This window comes from Tympanuchus pallidicinctus, unplaced genomic scaffold (assembly GCF_026119805.1).
Source record: "Tympanuchus pallidicinctus isolate F22 unplaced genomic scaffold, pur_lepc_1.0 scaffold9, whole genome shotgun sequence".
Lineage (NCBI taxonomy): Eukaryota > Metazoa > Chordata > Aves > Galliformes > Phasianidae > Tympanuchus > Tympanuchus pallidicinctus.
In genome coordinates, this window is record NW_026294813.1 from 13,654,937 (window position 1) to 13,667,152 (window position 12,216).

Here is a 12,216-nt window from a genome sequence, read left to right on the forward strand (position 1 = left end):
TTCAGCGCTAATGCCAGCTTTAAGGAGTTCCTGTCTTCCGTCTTTAGTGGCTTGCTGCTGTCTTTTAGATCCCCTGCTCCACCATGCCAGGACAACTGCAAACCACCTCAGTCATCTGATCAGGCCTAAAAAATAAACCTCATTTTCTGCCAGAATATTGTTAAAGATGAATGCGTTCCTTTGTTGATGGTACTATGTAAAGCAATATTGCCTGTAAGGCTGAATATCCAGCCAAAATATCGAAGACTTGTTTCTTTATATTGTGAAAATTCTACTGCTTTTATATAGGAATAGATGTGAAAACAGCATATCAGAATTGCTCCCAATTTGATATAACACATAACAGCAATTGGTTGATAGTGGATCTGGAATGTCTGGTTTTGAGGAATACCATGACAGAATTTATAACATTTATTTTACAAACGATATTTGTACCTATCTTAGAGTTATTAAAACCAGATCAGAAAAGATCTTTGCTCTCCAAAACCTTTTCAAGTGCCCTAGTGGAATACTTGGTGAGGTACAGAAGATGTTTGTATTTCAGCTCCTGCTACTTATCTCAAACTGTGACTTGATTCTTTGATAGAGACAAATGCATATAAAAAACAGAGTGGCCATTGCCCCATGCCTGTCAGAGGTGATCAACCAAGGCTAAACTGAGTCCAGGAATGTATTATTTCTTAGTATAATTATTTAATTTTATAATAATTAATATTTATAGTTAATTAATTATATTTATAATTATAAATTTATAATTTATATTTGTAATTAATTAATTATAATATAATTATAATAATTATAATTAATTTATAATAATTAAATATTTAATAATTATAGTATGATTAATTATTGTAATCATTCATTATTATCATAATCACTGGTCATAATTAATTAGTAAAATCCCAGGAGCAAAATCTGTAGGTGTTGTTTTAATACAGGGAAGTGAAAAAGGCAGCAAAAATCTCCACAATTTTAAGTAGTTATCATAACTTCACTTTGATCTGAATCAACATGATTCTCGTTGTAATTGAATTCAGTTTTCATAAATGGTCTGTTTTGAACTCAAATATGATCTATAAATTTAGAAATTGGTTCTTTGAAGTGAATCTTTTCTAATGTTAACATTGGCAGAAGGTGGACAAGAAGTATTATTCCTTCTTGAGCAGCCAATGCAACAAGTTTAATATTTATAATTTATGCAGGAGAAAGGAAAGATAGCTTCCACTCTGTGACAACCTACTACTTTCAAGGAGTAAGGTTGTAGAGCTCAAATCAAATCAGTGGTATCAAGCTGTCTGACTTACTCATTTCCATATATGTTTACCGAAGATGCCTGCAACCACTTATTCAGGATTGTCACCCCTTTTCTACAGAATGACAGTTGTACAGTTGTACATTGTACAACTTTTGTGCAGTGTATACTTCTGCTGTTGCTGAAGAATTCTTAAAGAAAAAAAAAAAATGGACTTTTTTTTTCTTATAAGCTAACAAAAGGAACTGGAAAAGATTTCATCTGAAGTACACTGTGATAATTCCTATTAATTCATCATTACCTAGAAATTTCATTTACGTGTTTACTGTGTAGATCCATAAACAAGGAGCTTCTTTTGCAAAGGCTATTGATGGAAAAATCCACATTTTTCAAATTTTTAAAAAAACTATTATTATAATCTTATGGTAAAAGACAGAATTCCAAGTTTTATCCTCTATAGGAATTCTGCTCTTTTTTCTTATAGTTCAATTGATGACAAATTATTGAAAAGGCATCACACTAGCAGAACCACATTAAATATTTTCAAGAGATAAAAGATATCAAAGTTTTGAAGTTTGATGGTTGTTGAATTTGTACTTGAATTATATTTCAAGTTTTATAGAGAATTCCTATATAGTAATAAAGCTTTATCTTTAATATCCAGCATTTGAGACTGGTTCAGAAGTAAGATTCCTATTTCACAGCCCCTATTAACTGATTTCAACACCACCATTAGATAACGTCAAGTAGAACATTACTCACAGAATTTCTATCAACCCAAAAGAGCACTGGGTTTTGTTTGCCTGTGGTACAGAAACAATGCCTGTGCCATGTCAATAATGATGCTGCACAATCAGGGCATCTTCTCATCTGTGGATTTATGAGTAGTGCCATACTCCAGTAGTCCTTGATAGCTTCTTATTTCCTAACCTTCTTATTTCCACTTGTGAACTGGGTTATTATCAGCCAATCAGTTATTTCATATTTCATTTCACCTTTCAGTGAAGCTTGCAAGTATTCCATTGCTTCTGAGTGTTTGTCCACATTGTGTATCTGTATGTCTGGCACTGTTTCAACACTGTGCAATCTCTCCTCTAGCACAATGCACAGACAAGCCACATGCCAAATTCTGTAGTGAGAATTCAGTGAGTCACATCTAAATGGGTGTTCTGCACTTTTATTGGCAACTAATTACCTTCAAAGTCGATGCTAACAATTGAAACTCAGCTGGTTCTTTTTAATAAGGCTGTGTTAACAAATTAAGCTATGTTTTCTGGTTGGCCTTTGAACTCTCACACCTTTACTTGGTCTGTTACTTGCTGTCAGTAAAATCTAGAGGCTACAGCTTGCAGATGTTGGAATAAGACTGAGTTATAGATGTACATCTACACATAATAAGACTAAATTCTCTTTAGCCCAGTTTTATAATTAAAATATCATGCAAATATAGTGTATTTTCTTATTACTAATCATAACTATCTAAAATTACTCCAAACTAAATGTTGGCCAAAGTGAATAAAAATAATAAAAAAGGAAGGATTGGTTCCTGTTATCCAGAGTGTGTTTTTTGGCTTTTGGGTTTTTTGATTGTTTGTTTTTATTTGTTTTTGGTTTTGATTTTTGTTTGTTCATTTTTTGTGAAGCATGTGAAGTCTGGTAGGACGCAGAAAGGAATCACTGTGGCTAGCTAGCTCTGATGCAAGTCCTGGAGAATTGCCAGTGCTGCCAAGTCTCAGGAGGCTGACCAGCTTTTCCCTGGACTATCCAAAGAAAACAAAAGGATCCAGCTTCACGATGTAATGTAATATTTGGTACCTTCATCCAGCATAGTTTGGAGCAGTTTGGGGTCTCCCAAAGTCCTATCCCAAAGGAATTATACTCATCCAATGCAGCATGTGTGCTGTAGGGTGCAGAGGTGCTGTGCAGCTAAAGCTGGGTTAGTAAAGGTAGACTGCGCATACAACATGGTGAGCAAGCTGCTATGGGATGGTGCACACAGAAGACAGATGAAATCTTGCTTATAATCTGTTTATAATTAACCTCTAGCTGCTGGTGGGACTGTTTGTAGGACCAGTTTTTTAAACTTTATAGTTTGTACCTGGTTAGGTGCAAGCGTATTTTCGTGTGTCTGTACCTCACACATAGTCTCTTTCCTCCTCCCTCTCACCAGCCCGATTCGATTTGAAGGGCTAAAATCAAAAAGAAGTTGCCAGAATTTTATTGTTTTTTACAGGGGTAAGGCAATGCCTTTCCTTACTCCTTTAAGGCAGTTCCTCAACCTTTTTAGGAATGGCCAAGTTTTTCCAGCTCAATACTCAATAAGAATAAAGGTTTAAAAAAAAAAAAAAGAAGAACAGAAAGAAAGCCTGCAGTAAATGCACATCTTGAAAACTTGGACCCAAACTATTAATGTTCAGCTAAAATCATAAGCAACTGAAAACAGTGTCAGTATATATTTATATAATTGTAATGTCACTATGTAAAGGGCAATATCAAGTGGACTTACTGCTAGGTAGACGCTATATATAGTAGACACTATATGCTGGGTATTTATAATTACGCTATAGTAGCAAAGGTTTTTTATTGCTACATTTAGTGAAGAAAACTATTGGCCTTCTTTGTAGTCATGTCTTTTTTCAGCTTTCCTTCATTTTGGAAAGAAAAAGCACAGGTGTAGCAAAGTTACGGTAGCTGCTACAGACACACATTGACTGTTGAAGTACAGGCATTCATTTTTTCATGAATATTAGTCACAGGTCAGAAAGAAAAAAGTACATTGCAATAAACCTGAAACAATAACTTCTGCTTGCCAGTAATGGGAATACTGAAGAGAAAATTATTTTGAATAGAAGTATCTTCTTGTGCAAACTGTTCTATCATACTTTGAAGCATTTCAGAAGATGATTTTGTCTATTCCTCACTAAAATTGCAGTGCTTCTTCCTGCAGTCAACAGGCAATAGTCTTCCTGAGGCACTTGACAAGTGCCTTCAGGAACTGAAAAATTTGTGACAACTTTAGCACACTCATAGAAATGAAACATGATTTCTCTCTATTTTAAAATTAACATGAATTTTTCTCAGCAAGGCCTGTATTTCATACACTTTCTATTTAGACATATTATTACTAAGGTGGACATATAGGCTAGGGAAAGGGAATATGGAAGATAATCAAATATAGTTCATGGAATTGAATATAATTCACGGAATATAATTCAGACATGCTGTCCTGGTGGCCTGCTACTGTAAAATAATTATTCTCACAGCTTCACAAGCAATGTATTCCTTATCTTCAGCTTTTTTTGACATGGAGTATGTCAGGGCTAATATATCCCTGCCATAGATTGATGGATTGACCTGAATAAGGAAGTAGAAAAAAAATGAGATGTCTGAAATGTGTATCATACAAGGGCTAAAAACTCTAATTTAAGATCATTACAGTTGTTCCTCCATGGAAGGGCAATGCTTCAGGGACCTCTGAAGTCTTTGCTATTATTACATGGGGCATAAAAATAAATCTGTTATAAGACACTTTCTGACAGTGATTTATACTTAGTCTCAAAGTATTAATTTTGGCCATGCAGAAATTGCTCTAACTCCTACCAGTTTGTCAGTAATCTAATTCTGATAAATCAGGGCATTTCATACATAAAAGAAACATATGATCATGTCTGTCATAATTTTTCTTTTCTCAGGCTGGAGCCTATTAAGACAGTTCGAAGAGGAGGATTTTTCTGTGGGCCATGGCAGCTCTCCTGTCTTCCTTTGAATGTTCTGTCTCTTCAGAGATTTCCTGTTTTGTTGTCTCTCACTGCATTATCTCACATTCAGTATTACCCTGCAGATTTGAAGAAAAACAGCAAGTATTGATTGGTTATGTCAGGATATATATATATATTTGGCTGGAATTCAGCCCCATAATTTGTATTTTTTAGAAGCGTCTAAAACATTTTTTGCTCCCTGTGAGTATGAGCAAAATTTATGACCAGTTGAAGGGTGAAGGGGAGATGTTTTCATCCTAGAACCTGCTTTTGTGCAATTGAGGAGCACATCTCTCATGTGGCTGAATTCCAGAGCATCTTTCAGCACCAGTGGGAAAGGAAAGGTAGGTATAGCACTGTGTAACCAAAGCAGATCCTCAAACGTTTATTCAGCACTGGAAGGGAAGATCAGCAGCACGGTGAAGGAATGACCCTGATATCACTGTAGATCTTTGATACATCAGGTTTGCCCTCCCAAATCCTGTTCTCCCAAGTCCTAAGAGAAGCTTCACCTTCCCACTTAACCTTACTTTGAGCTGTGAAGTGGAAGCAACAGTAACTAGCTCTGTGAAGTGTTGTTCCTATATGTAAACCTTGTTTTCTGTGTGCTATCCTGTCACTACGTAGTTCTCGTATAGATATCTACAAATATGTTTGTTTCAATTAAAAGATAGACGTAAACATGACTCCTTTATATTTCTTAGTATCAGATCTGCTCATCTCAGCTTTCCATGCTACAGCATTTTTTACCTAATGGCAATGTGCATTTTTATATAACCATACAAAAGTGAGAGCGTAAAATGCAAGAAGAGACACCCAGATTCAACACGTAGCAATAAGAAATCTGTTATAGGTGTTCCAGATTCCTTGAAATAGTGAGGATAGATTTCTAGGGGAAAGGAAAGAAAAAAAGAGAAGAGAAGAGAAGAGAAGAGAAGAGAAGAGAAGAGAAGAGAAGAGAAGAGAAGAGAAGAGAAGAGAAGAGAAGAGAAGAGAAGAGAAGAGAAGAGAAGAGAAGAGAAGAGAAGAGAAGAGAAGAGAAGAGAAGAGAAGAGAAGAGAAGAGAAGAGAAGAGAAGAGAAGAGAAGAGAAGAGAAGAGAAAGAATTTGAAAGTCTGAATGGCACAATATACTTGCAGTATGGCTTATTTTAAAATATTTCAGCCTTTCAGCCTCTAGGGGGGACTATGTTTTCAGCGAATCTGTCTGTGAAGAATTTTCTTAATCTCTAGCAGGCAACTCAGACTGTTGCTAATGCTAGCTGGGGTGAGTCAAGTGATTCTTGATTTGTGCATGAGTTATTTCTGTGGGGAAAACAGCCTATGTCTATAATGACCTTAGTCCTAAAGGACCGGTTTGAGGCCTCTGCTCTTGCTGCAGTCCATGGGCGTTCTGCCTGCTACTGATTCACAACTTCAGGATTTGTTCCTATTAAAAAAGCATTTATGCAGCTGAAAAAATGTCAGTGGAGAAATGCTGGATTTATAGCTATGGAAAATACTGGAAGTGAACAAATGGTGAGGTGGATTAAGTGACATTTTGAATTGGGATTAACAAGTAAATTCTCATACATAACTGTCTGGCTCAGAAAAATAAATAAATCACCAGGATTCACCTTTATAAATTGCTTAAGATGAAGGGAAACAACTGAAACGTTTGTGACACTTTGGGCCTGCAGAAACATTGCAGAATGCAATTGCTCATGCAAGGACCACATATTGCGGGCCACATCTTTTCCAAAAGCATCAAAACCAATTTACACTGCTGTTAAATAGCACTGGCTCAATGTCTTTCTCCCTCCACCCCCCAGGCTGGCCGTGCTTCTCCCTCTTATTCATTCCCAGTAGTGCTTTACCTCACAAGGAGTAGCTGGAGTGAAGGAAGGCAACCATGTGATTTATGGGCTTACTATCTCTTCCATCGTGTTTACACAGCTTACACTCAAAGAGGACAGCTAGGATAGTATGGAGCTCACATGTAAAATGAAGATATTCTGCTGGGGAAGGGGGAATCAAAAGAGATCCTTCCAGATTTTGGTGCTGTAAACACATCTGTAGGTTCAGCATAAAGCAATGACTACAAAGGTCAGCATTTCAAAATGTGTCTTAAGAAAATGTTTTTGCAGGCTTTGTGGTGTAGATGGCTGGCATTCTGTATACTGTAACATTCAGCTTAATCTCCAGTGTGTCATATAGTCATCTACAACAGAAAATGTCTGACATAACTTATAGTAGAGGAACACACAAAACAAGCTTCACCAGGGTAGATGTTCATGTAAATTTCAAGAACACTCTGATGTCGAATTCAGTAATCAAATAAAACTACATTAGAGGCACATTTCCCAGAAAAGCTACACACATCTTTACATTTGTGAGATTTTTCATTCCACAGAGATCTGTCAGATCAATGCTCCTAAATACATAAATAAATATTTTTGGATGGTTATTTCTGCATGTGACATTACCTGTTTTTTCATTGCACTTCTCAGCTGTAGTTGCACAAACACTTACAGCTTTCTTTCCCTTGTTATCAAGGAACCTTAAAGGTGAGGTGGTGGTGACCCCTGGGCTCCCACCATCCCATTCATGGACTGCACAGTGAAGGCAGCAACAACTGAGTTCACACACTTCCCTGAAAACAATCTCCATGATGAACTAAACAAATCCTTCATGTAAAGTGAGGAGCAGTTCACTCACCTTTCTAATGCAAACCTGGCACTCTCTGAGTAATCACAAAACATCAAACCGTGCAGCCCTGCTCTGGGTTTGAGGATGCGTACATAGAAAAATCCACAGCAAGGTATCCTCCAGGATATTGTTGTTCAAAAGCATCAGGTGTCCAAAAGCCTCCTTCACAAAACATTCTGCACATTTCACACTGACACCGTTCCTTATTCCAAAACCGTTCTTCCATTTTAAATGGATTGTAACAAAGCATTAAGCATCGCAGCCTGATGAGCAGTAAAGAGAGGTGCATAGGGCTGCATTTAACATGCTCTGATCAGGCAGTGCTCTTAAGAGAATTTAAAAAGTAGGTTTTCTTTTTTTTCCCCCTCAAGAAAATAATCTCAGAGCAACACTCGTCTCCTCTTCATTGGGGAAATCTCAACTCCTTGTGGCATTAAATCGTGCCTCAGAGCCACACTGGGTGGGAAGGGGCAAAAAACCACAGGGGTCTCAGAAGGACTCTAGCAGACTACAGGGGTGGCAGCCTGAGGGGCTTTGCTGACACGGGCATCTTTCGGGGCGAGGAGACGCGAGCCCTGCGCAGCCCACCCCGCTTTGGTGTGCAGCCTTCACCCCCAGCGCCGGCGCTGCCCTCCTCCTCTCTCCGCACATCCCCCAGCACCGAACCCTGCCCTACTCCCAGCCTGCGGGGTGCTCAAACCCCCGTACAACTGAAAAGAATTGAAGCGCAGGGGAATCCTGTATTTCCCAGCCCCGGCTGCCAGAGCAGACACCTTGGCCGTCCCCCGGGCTCTCGGCGCTCAACCCCGCGCTGCAGCTCCGCGCGGCCCGGCCCGTGGGCGAGGTGTGGGGCGCGGGGGGGCCGCCGGAGGGCGGGGGCGGGCGGGAGCGGCGGGGCCGGCTCCTCCCTGCGCACAAACCCGGCGGCGCGGCGCCGGGCGTGCGGAGAAGCCGCCGCCGCTCCCGCGTTACTTAAGCGGGGAGGGAGCGTGCCTGCAGCCCCGCGGGGGGGGGCGAGTGGGGGGAACCGAGGGAGAAAGGCAAACTCAAAGCATTCCGAGCTACGCCGAGATGCGCCGTCCGTAACCCGCAGGCTAGGGCAGGTTGTTCGTTTGGCCAAACACCTGAGCAATAAAGCACGACCGAACAATTGAGAGCGGGAGGGCGGGCAGACGGGGCAGCGCAAACTTTGCCGGAGTTGGGGTCTGCCGGGGGGGCGGGCGCGATGCCGCCCTGGCTGCTCGGCAGCCTCTGCTGCGTGCTGGCGGCGCGGGCGGCGCTGGGCGGCGGCCCCGCGGGCGCGGAGGCGGCGGCGGCCGAGGAGGAGGAGAAGCTGATCCGGGTGCTGGTGCTGCTGCCGCAGGACGACGCCTACCTCTTCTCGCTGGGGCGGGTGCGGCCGGCCATTGAGTACGCGGTGCGGAGCCTGCGGGAGAGCGGCGCCGGCCTGCCGCCCGGCTACGCCTTCCAGCTCACCTACGAGGACTCGGCGTGCGGCAACCGCGCCCTCTTCAGCCTGGTGGACATGGTGGCCCTGCAGCGCCGCCGGCCCGACCTGCTGCTGGGGCCCGTCTGCGAGTACGCGGCGGCGCCGGTGGCGCGGCTGGCGGCGCACTGGGACGTGCCCATGCTATCGGCGGGGGCGCTGGCCGCCGGCTTCGGGGCCAAGGGCGGCGAGTACTCTCACCTCACCCGCGTGGCCCCTGCCTACGCCAAGATGGGCGAGATGCTGCTGGCCCTGTTCCGCCACCACCAGTGGAGCCGTGCCACGCTGCTCTACAGTGACAGCAACCCCGAGCGCAGCTGCTACTTCGCCATGGAAGGCGTCCATGTGGTCTTCCAGGACGAGGCCTTCCACATGGCCGTGCACAGCTTCGACGAGACCAGCCGCCACCTCGACATCGACGATGTCGTTCGCTCCCTTCAGACTGGCGAGAGGGGTGAGTGGTAGCCACGCGGGGCGGGAAGTGGTGTAGAGGGCATGCTGATGATGGGTTGGCAGTTGGACTGGATGCTCTAAGAGTTCTTGGATTGGATGATCTAAGTGGTTCCGTGATGGAGCAGTGGGGCTGCCCGCTGCCTCGCTAGCCCGTTTAGTGGGGACCAGAGCTGGAGGTGTGATGGTTGGAACAGAAAGTTGGGTAGGGATGTCCTCTGGGATAGGTGGGAAAAGGACCACACAAGCATCCCTGGGTCAGGTGTGCAGCAGCTTGCAGCAGACTGGGACTGCCTTGAGCAAAGCTTTGCCTGCTAGAGTTCCTTAGAGCTTCACCTGTTGCATCAGGAAGCACGGATTGCCCTTGGGACTGCATTGGGATGGTGTTGTGGCACAGGAAGAAATTGGCTGGTGGTATGTGCTCATCCACAGCTGAAATTGCTCCTTTATGCTCATACATGCAGAACAATGAATCTCTTGCTTGTTCTCTGAGATTTTAACCATCTCCATGCAAGTTGAAAGGCTGAGCAAAGGTAGCTTTTTCTTCACTGTGCTATGTCCTGCCATGGGGATCCTTTTCCCTCTCCTTCTGTTAGAAACCCTGTGGAGTAGTTAACACCTTTGGTGTTAGTGGTCATTTCAAGGCACGTTTGAATGCATAACCCATGAGTGTGTAGTTACATAGCCACCAGCTGCTACAAAAACATATGCAGATAAATCAAGGAATCACAGAATGCTGAAAAAGTGCTGAAAAGGACCACAAAGATCATCGAGCCTCAACCCCCCTGCTATGTGCAGGGTCACCAATCACCAGACCAGGCTGCCCAGAGCCACATCCAGCCTGGCCTTGAATGCCTCCAGGGATGGGGCATCCACAACCTCCTTGGGCAACCTATTCCAGCGCGTCACCACCACTGTGTGCAAATCTTCCTCCTAATATCCAACCTAAACTTCCCTTGTCTCAGTCTAAAACCATTCTCCCTTGTCCTATCACTATCCACCCTTGTAAACAGTCATTCTCCCTCCTGTTTATAAGTGGCTTGTAAAGAAAGCTGGAAAGTCACCCATGGGCTGACTGAGCTGGCTTGGCATCATGAAGTACTAAAAGCGTGAAGTACTTCAGGATGTAAAGTTTGTAGTTAAGTGTACTTCAAGGTGAGATTGTATCAAGCAGTGTGTGGATACATGGGCTCATCTAAATGGACCAGCCACAAATTTCCACAGTAAGCTATTGCTAGAAGAAAAGAGGAGCCATTCAGGACTGCTGGATCAAGCTAAAGAAAGTCCTCAGCTGTTTTTCTAGTAGAACAATAGACATAAAAAATACTTTGTGCTATATTTACATCCCTGTTTGCTTAATATTAAAACAGTATCAAAACTGAGCAGATGAGGATAGTGCTGTGTTGGCTCAGCTTGTGCTACCACGGCACAGGGCTTTGACTTAGCAGTCTGGTGTTGGTGCTGTGGTTACACTGCTGTGATGTCTTCTGTGCACTCTGGACACTGTATAGGGGATAGCTGAGATCTCTGGATATGTGGAGTTTTAACTCTTCTTTATAGAAGTGCTGGAGCAGGTGCTTAAAATTGAGCTGTCCAAGGAATTGCCATTTAGGGAAATACACTAAATGGAGGTAAAGAAATGTGTGAGTGCTAGAGGAAACAGCTATGTATGAAAAGATGCCTTTTTTCTTTTAATCAGCCTAACTTGGGTGTATGTTTGGCTTTCCTAGCATAACAGTGTGACTATAGCAGCAGAAGACGAGTGTTTGCTCTTAGCCAGAGGGAGCTCAGGATGTCTGAATGTACTACAGGAGCATGACTGATGGCTAACGGCAAAAACCCACTGAACCATACTTACACTCAAGGAGGAGAGGCTTAGTTTCAGCTCAGATTTAAATGCTTTGTTGAACTGAGACTTCTGATTCAACCTTATTCTGTAAGTTCAGTGCAAGAGACTGAATAAATGCAGCCCTCTATGGTTCTTCTCTACACCTCTGTGCTGTGCTGGGGGAGAGGGGTACCTCTCTCCATCTCAGCTTGTAACTTGTTTTCTGGTCCATGCTGCTACTGAGAGATGCAGCACGTGAGGCCTTTCTGCCTCTACTTGTGCATTCCTATCTTTAAGGACTGACTGCATAGCTTACCTTGCATGTTCCTCTGGATCTGAGGGGTGGTCTTGTTGCTTACAACATTTTCCAGACTGTCATGGCACTTTAAAAGTTGTGTATCTTGTGATGGATACACCATGTGCCTTGGCTTACTGGGTTAGGTCTTCATTTTTTCTTTGGCCTCCTAGGAGGTCCCCCCGTAGGGCAGTGGGACTGGTGGATGATGTGACACTGTTCAACACAATTTTTCCTTGGGTTTTAAGGGCTCCACTATCACATCTATAGTGATACCATCCTGTGCACTTACCCAGCATTCTCTACCTTCTTGGAGATCACTGCTGGTGGTGGCTGTAACTTGAGTGATAGGGCTTTTCTGAACAGTTTTTAAGTAGTACAGGATATGTGCTCCCAGACCCTCCAGGGGTTGAGAAAGAAGTCATCCCACCAGGTGGCCCATGGAGACCCAGGTGCTTCT

The 12,216-nt window shown here is 43.0% G+C and overlaps 1 protein-coding gene across 2 annotated transcripts in view; it reads left to right on the forward strand.

Moving 5' to 3' along the window:
* The first annotated feature begins 8,907 nt into the window (after nt 1–8,907).
* NPR3 (natriuretic peptide receptor 3) overlaps nt 8,908–12,216 on the forward strand; it is a 43,529-nt gene continuing 40,220 nt past the window's right edge. For both annotated transcript variants that reach the window (XM_052670561.1, XM_052670562.1), the window contains exon 1: nt 8,908–9,637. In XM_052670561.1, coding sequence (XP_052526521.1) covers nt 8,923–9,637 — 715 coding nt within the window. In that variant the 5' untranslated portion in view covers nt 8,908–8,922. The remainder of the gene's footprint in view (nt 9,638–12,216) is intronic.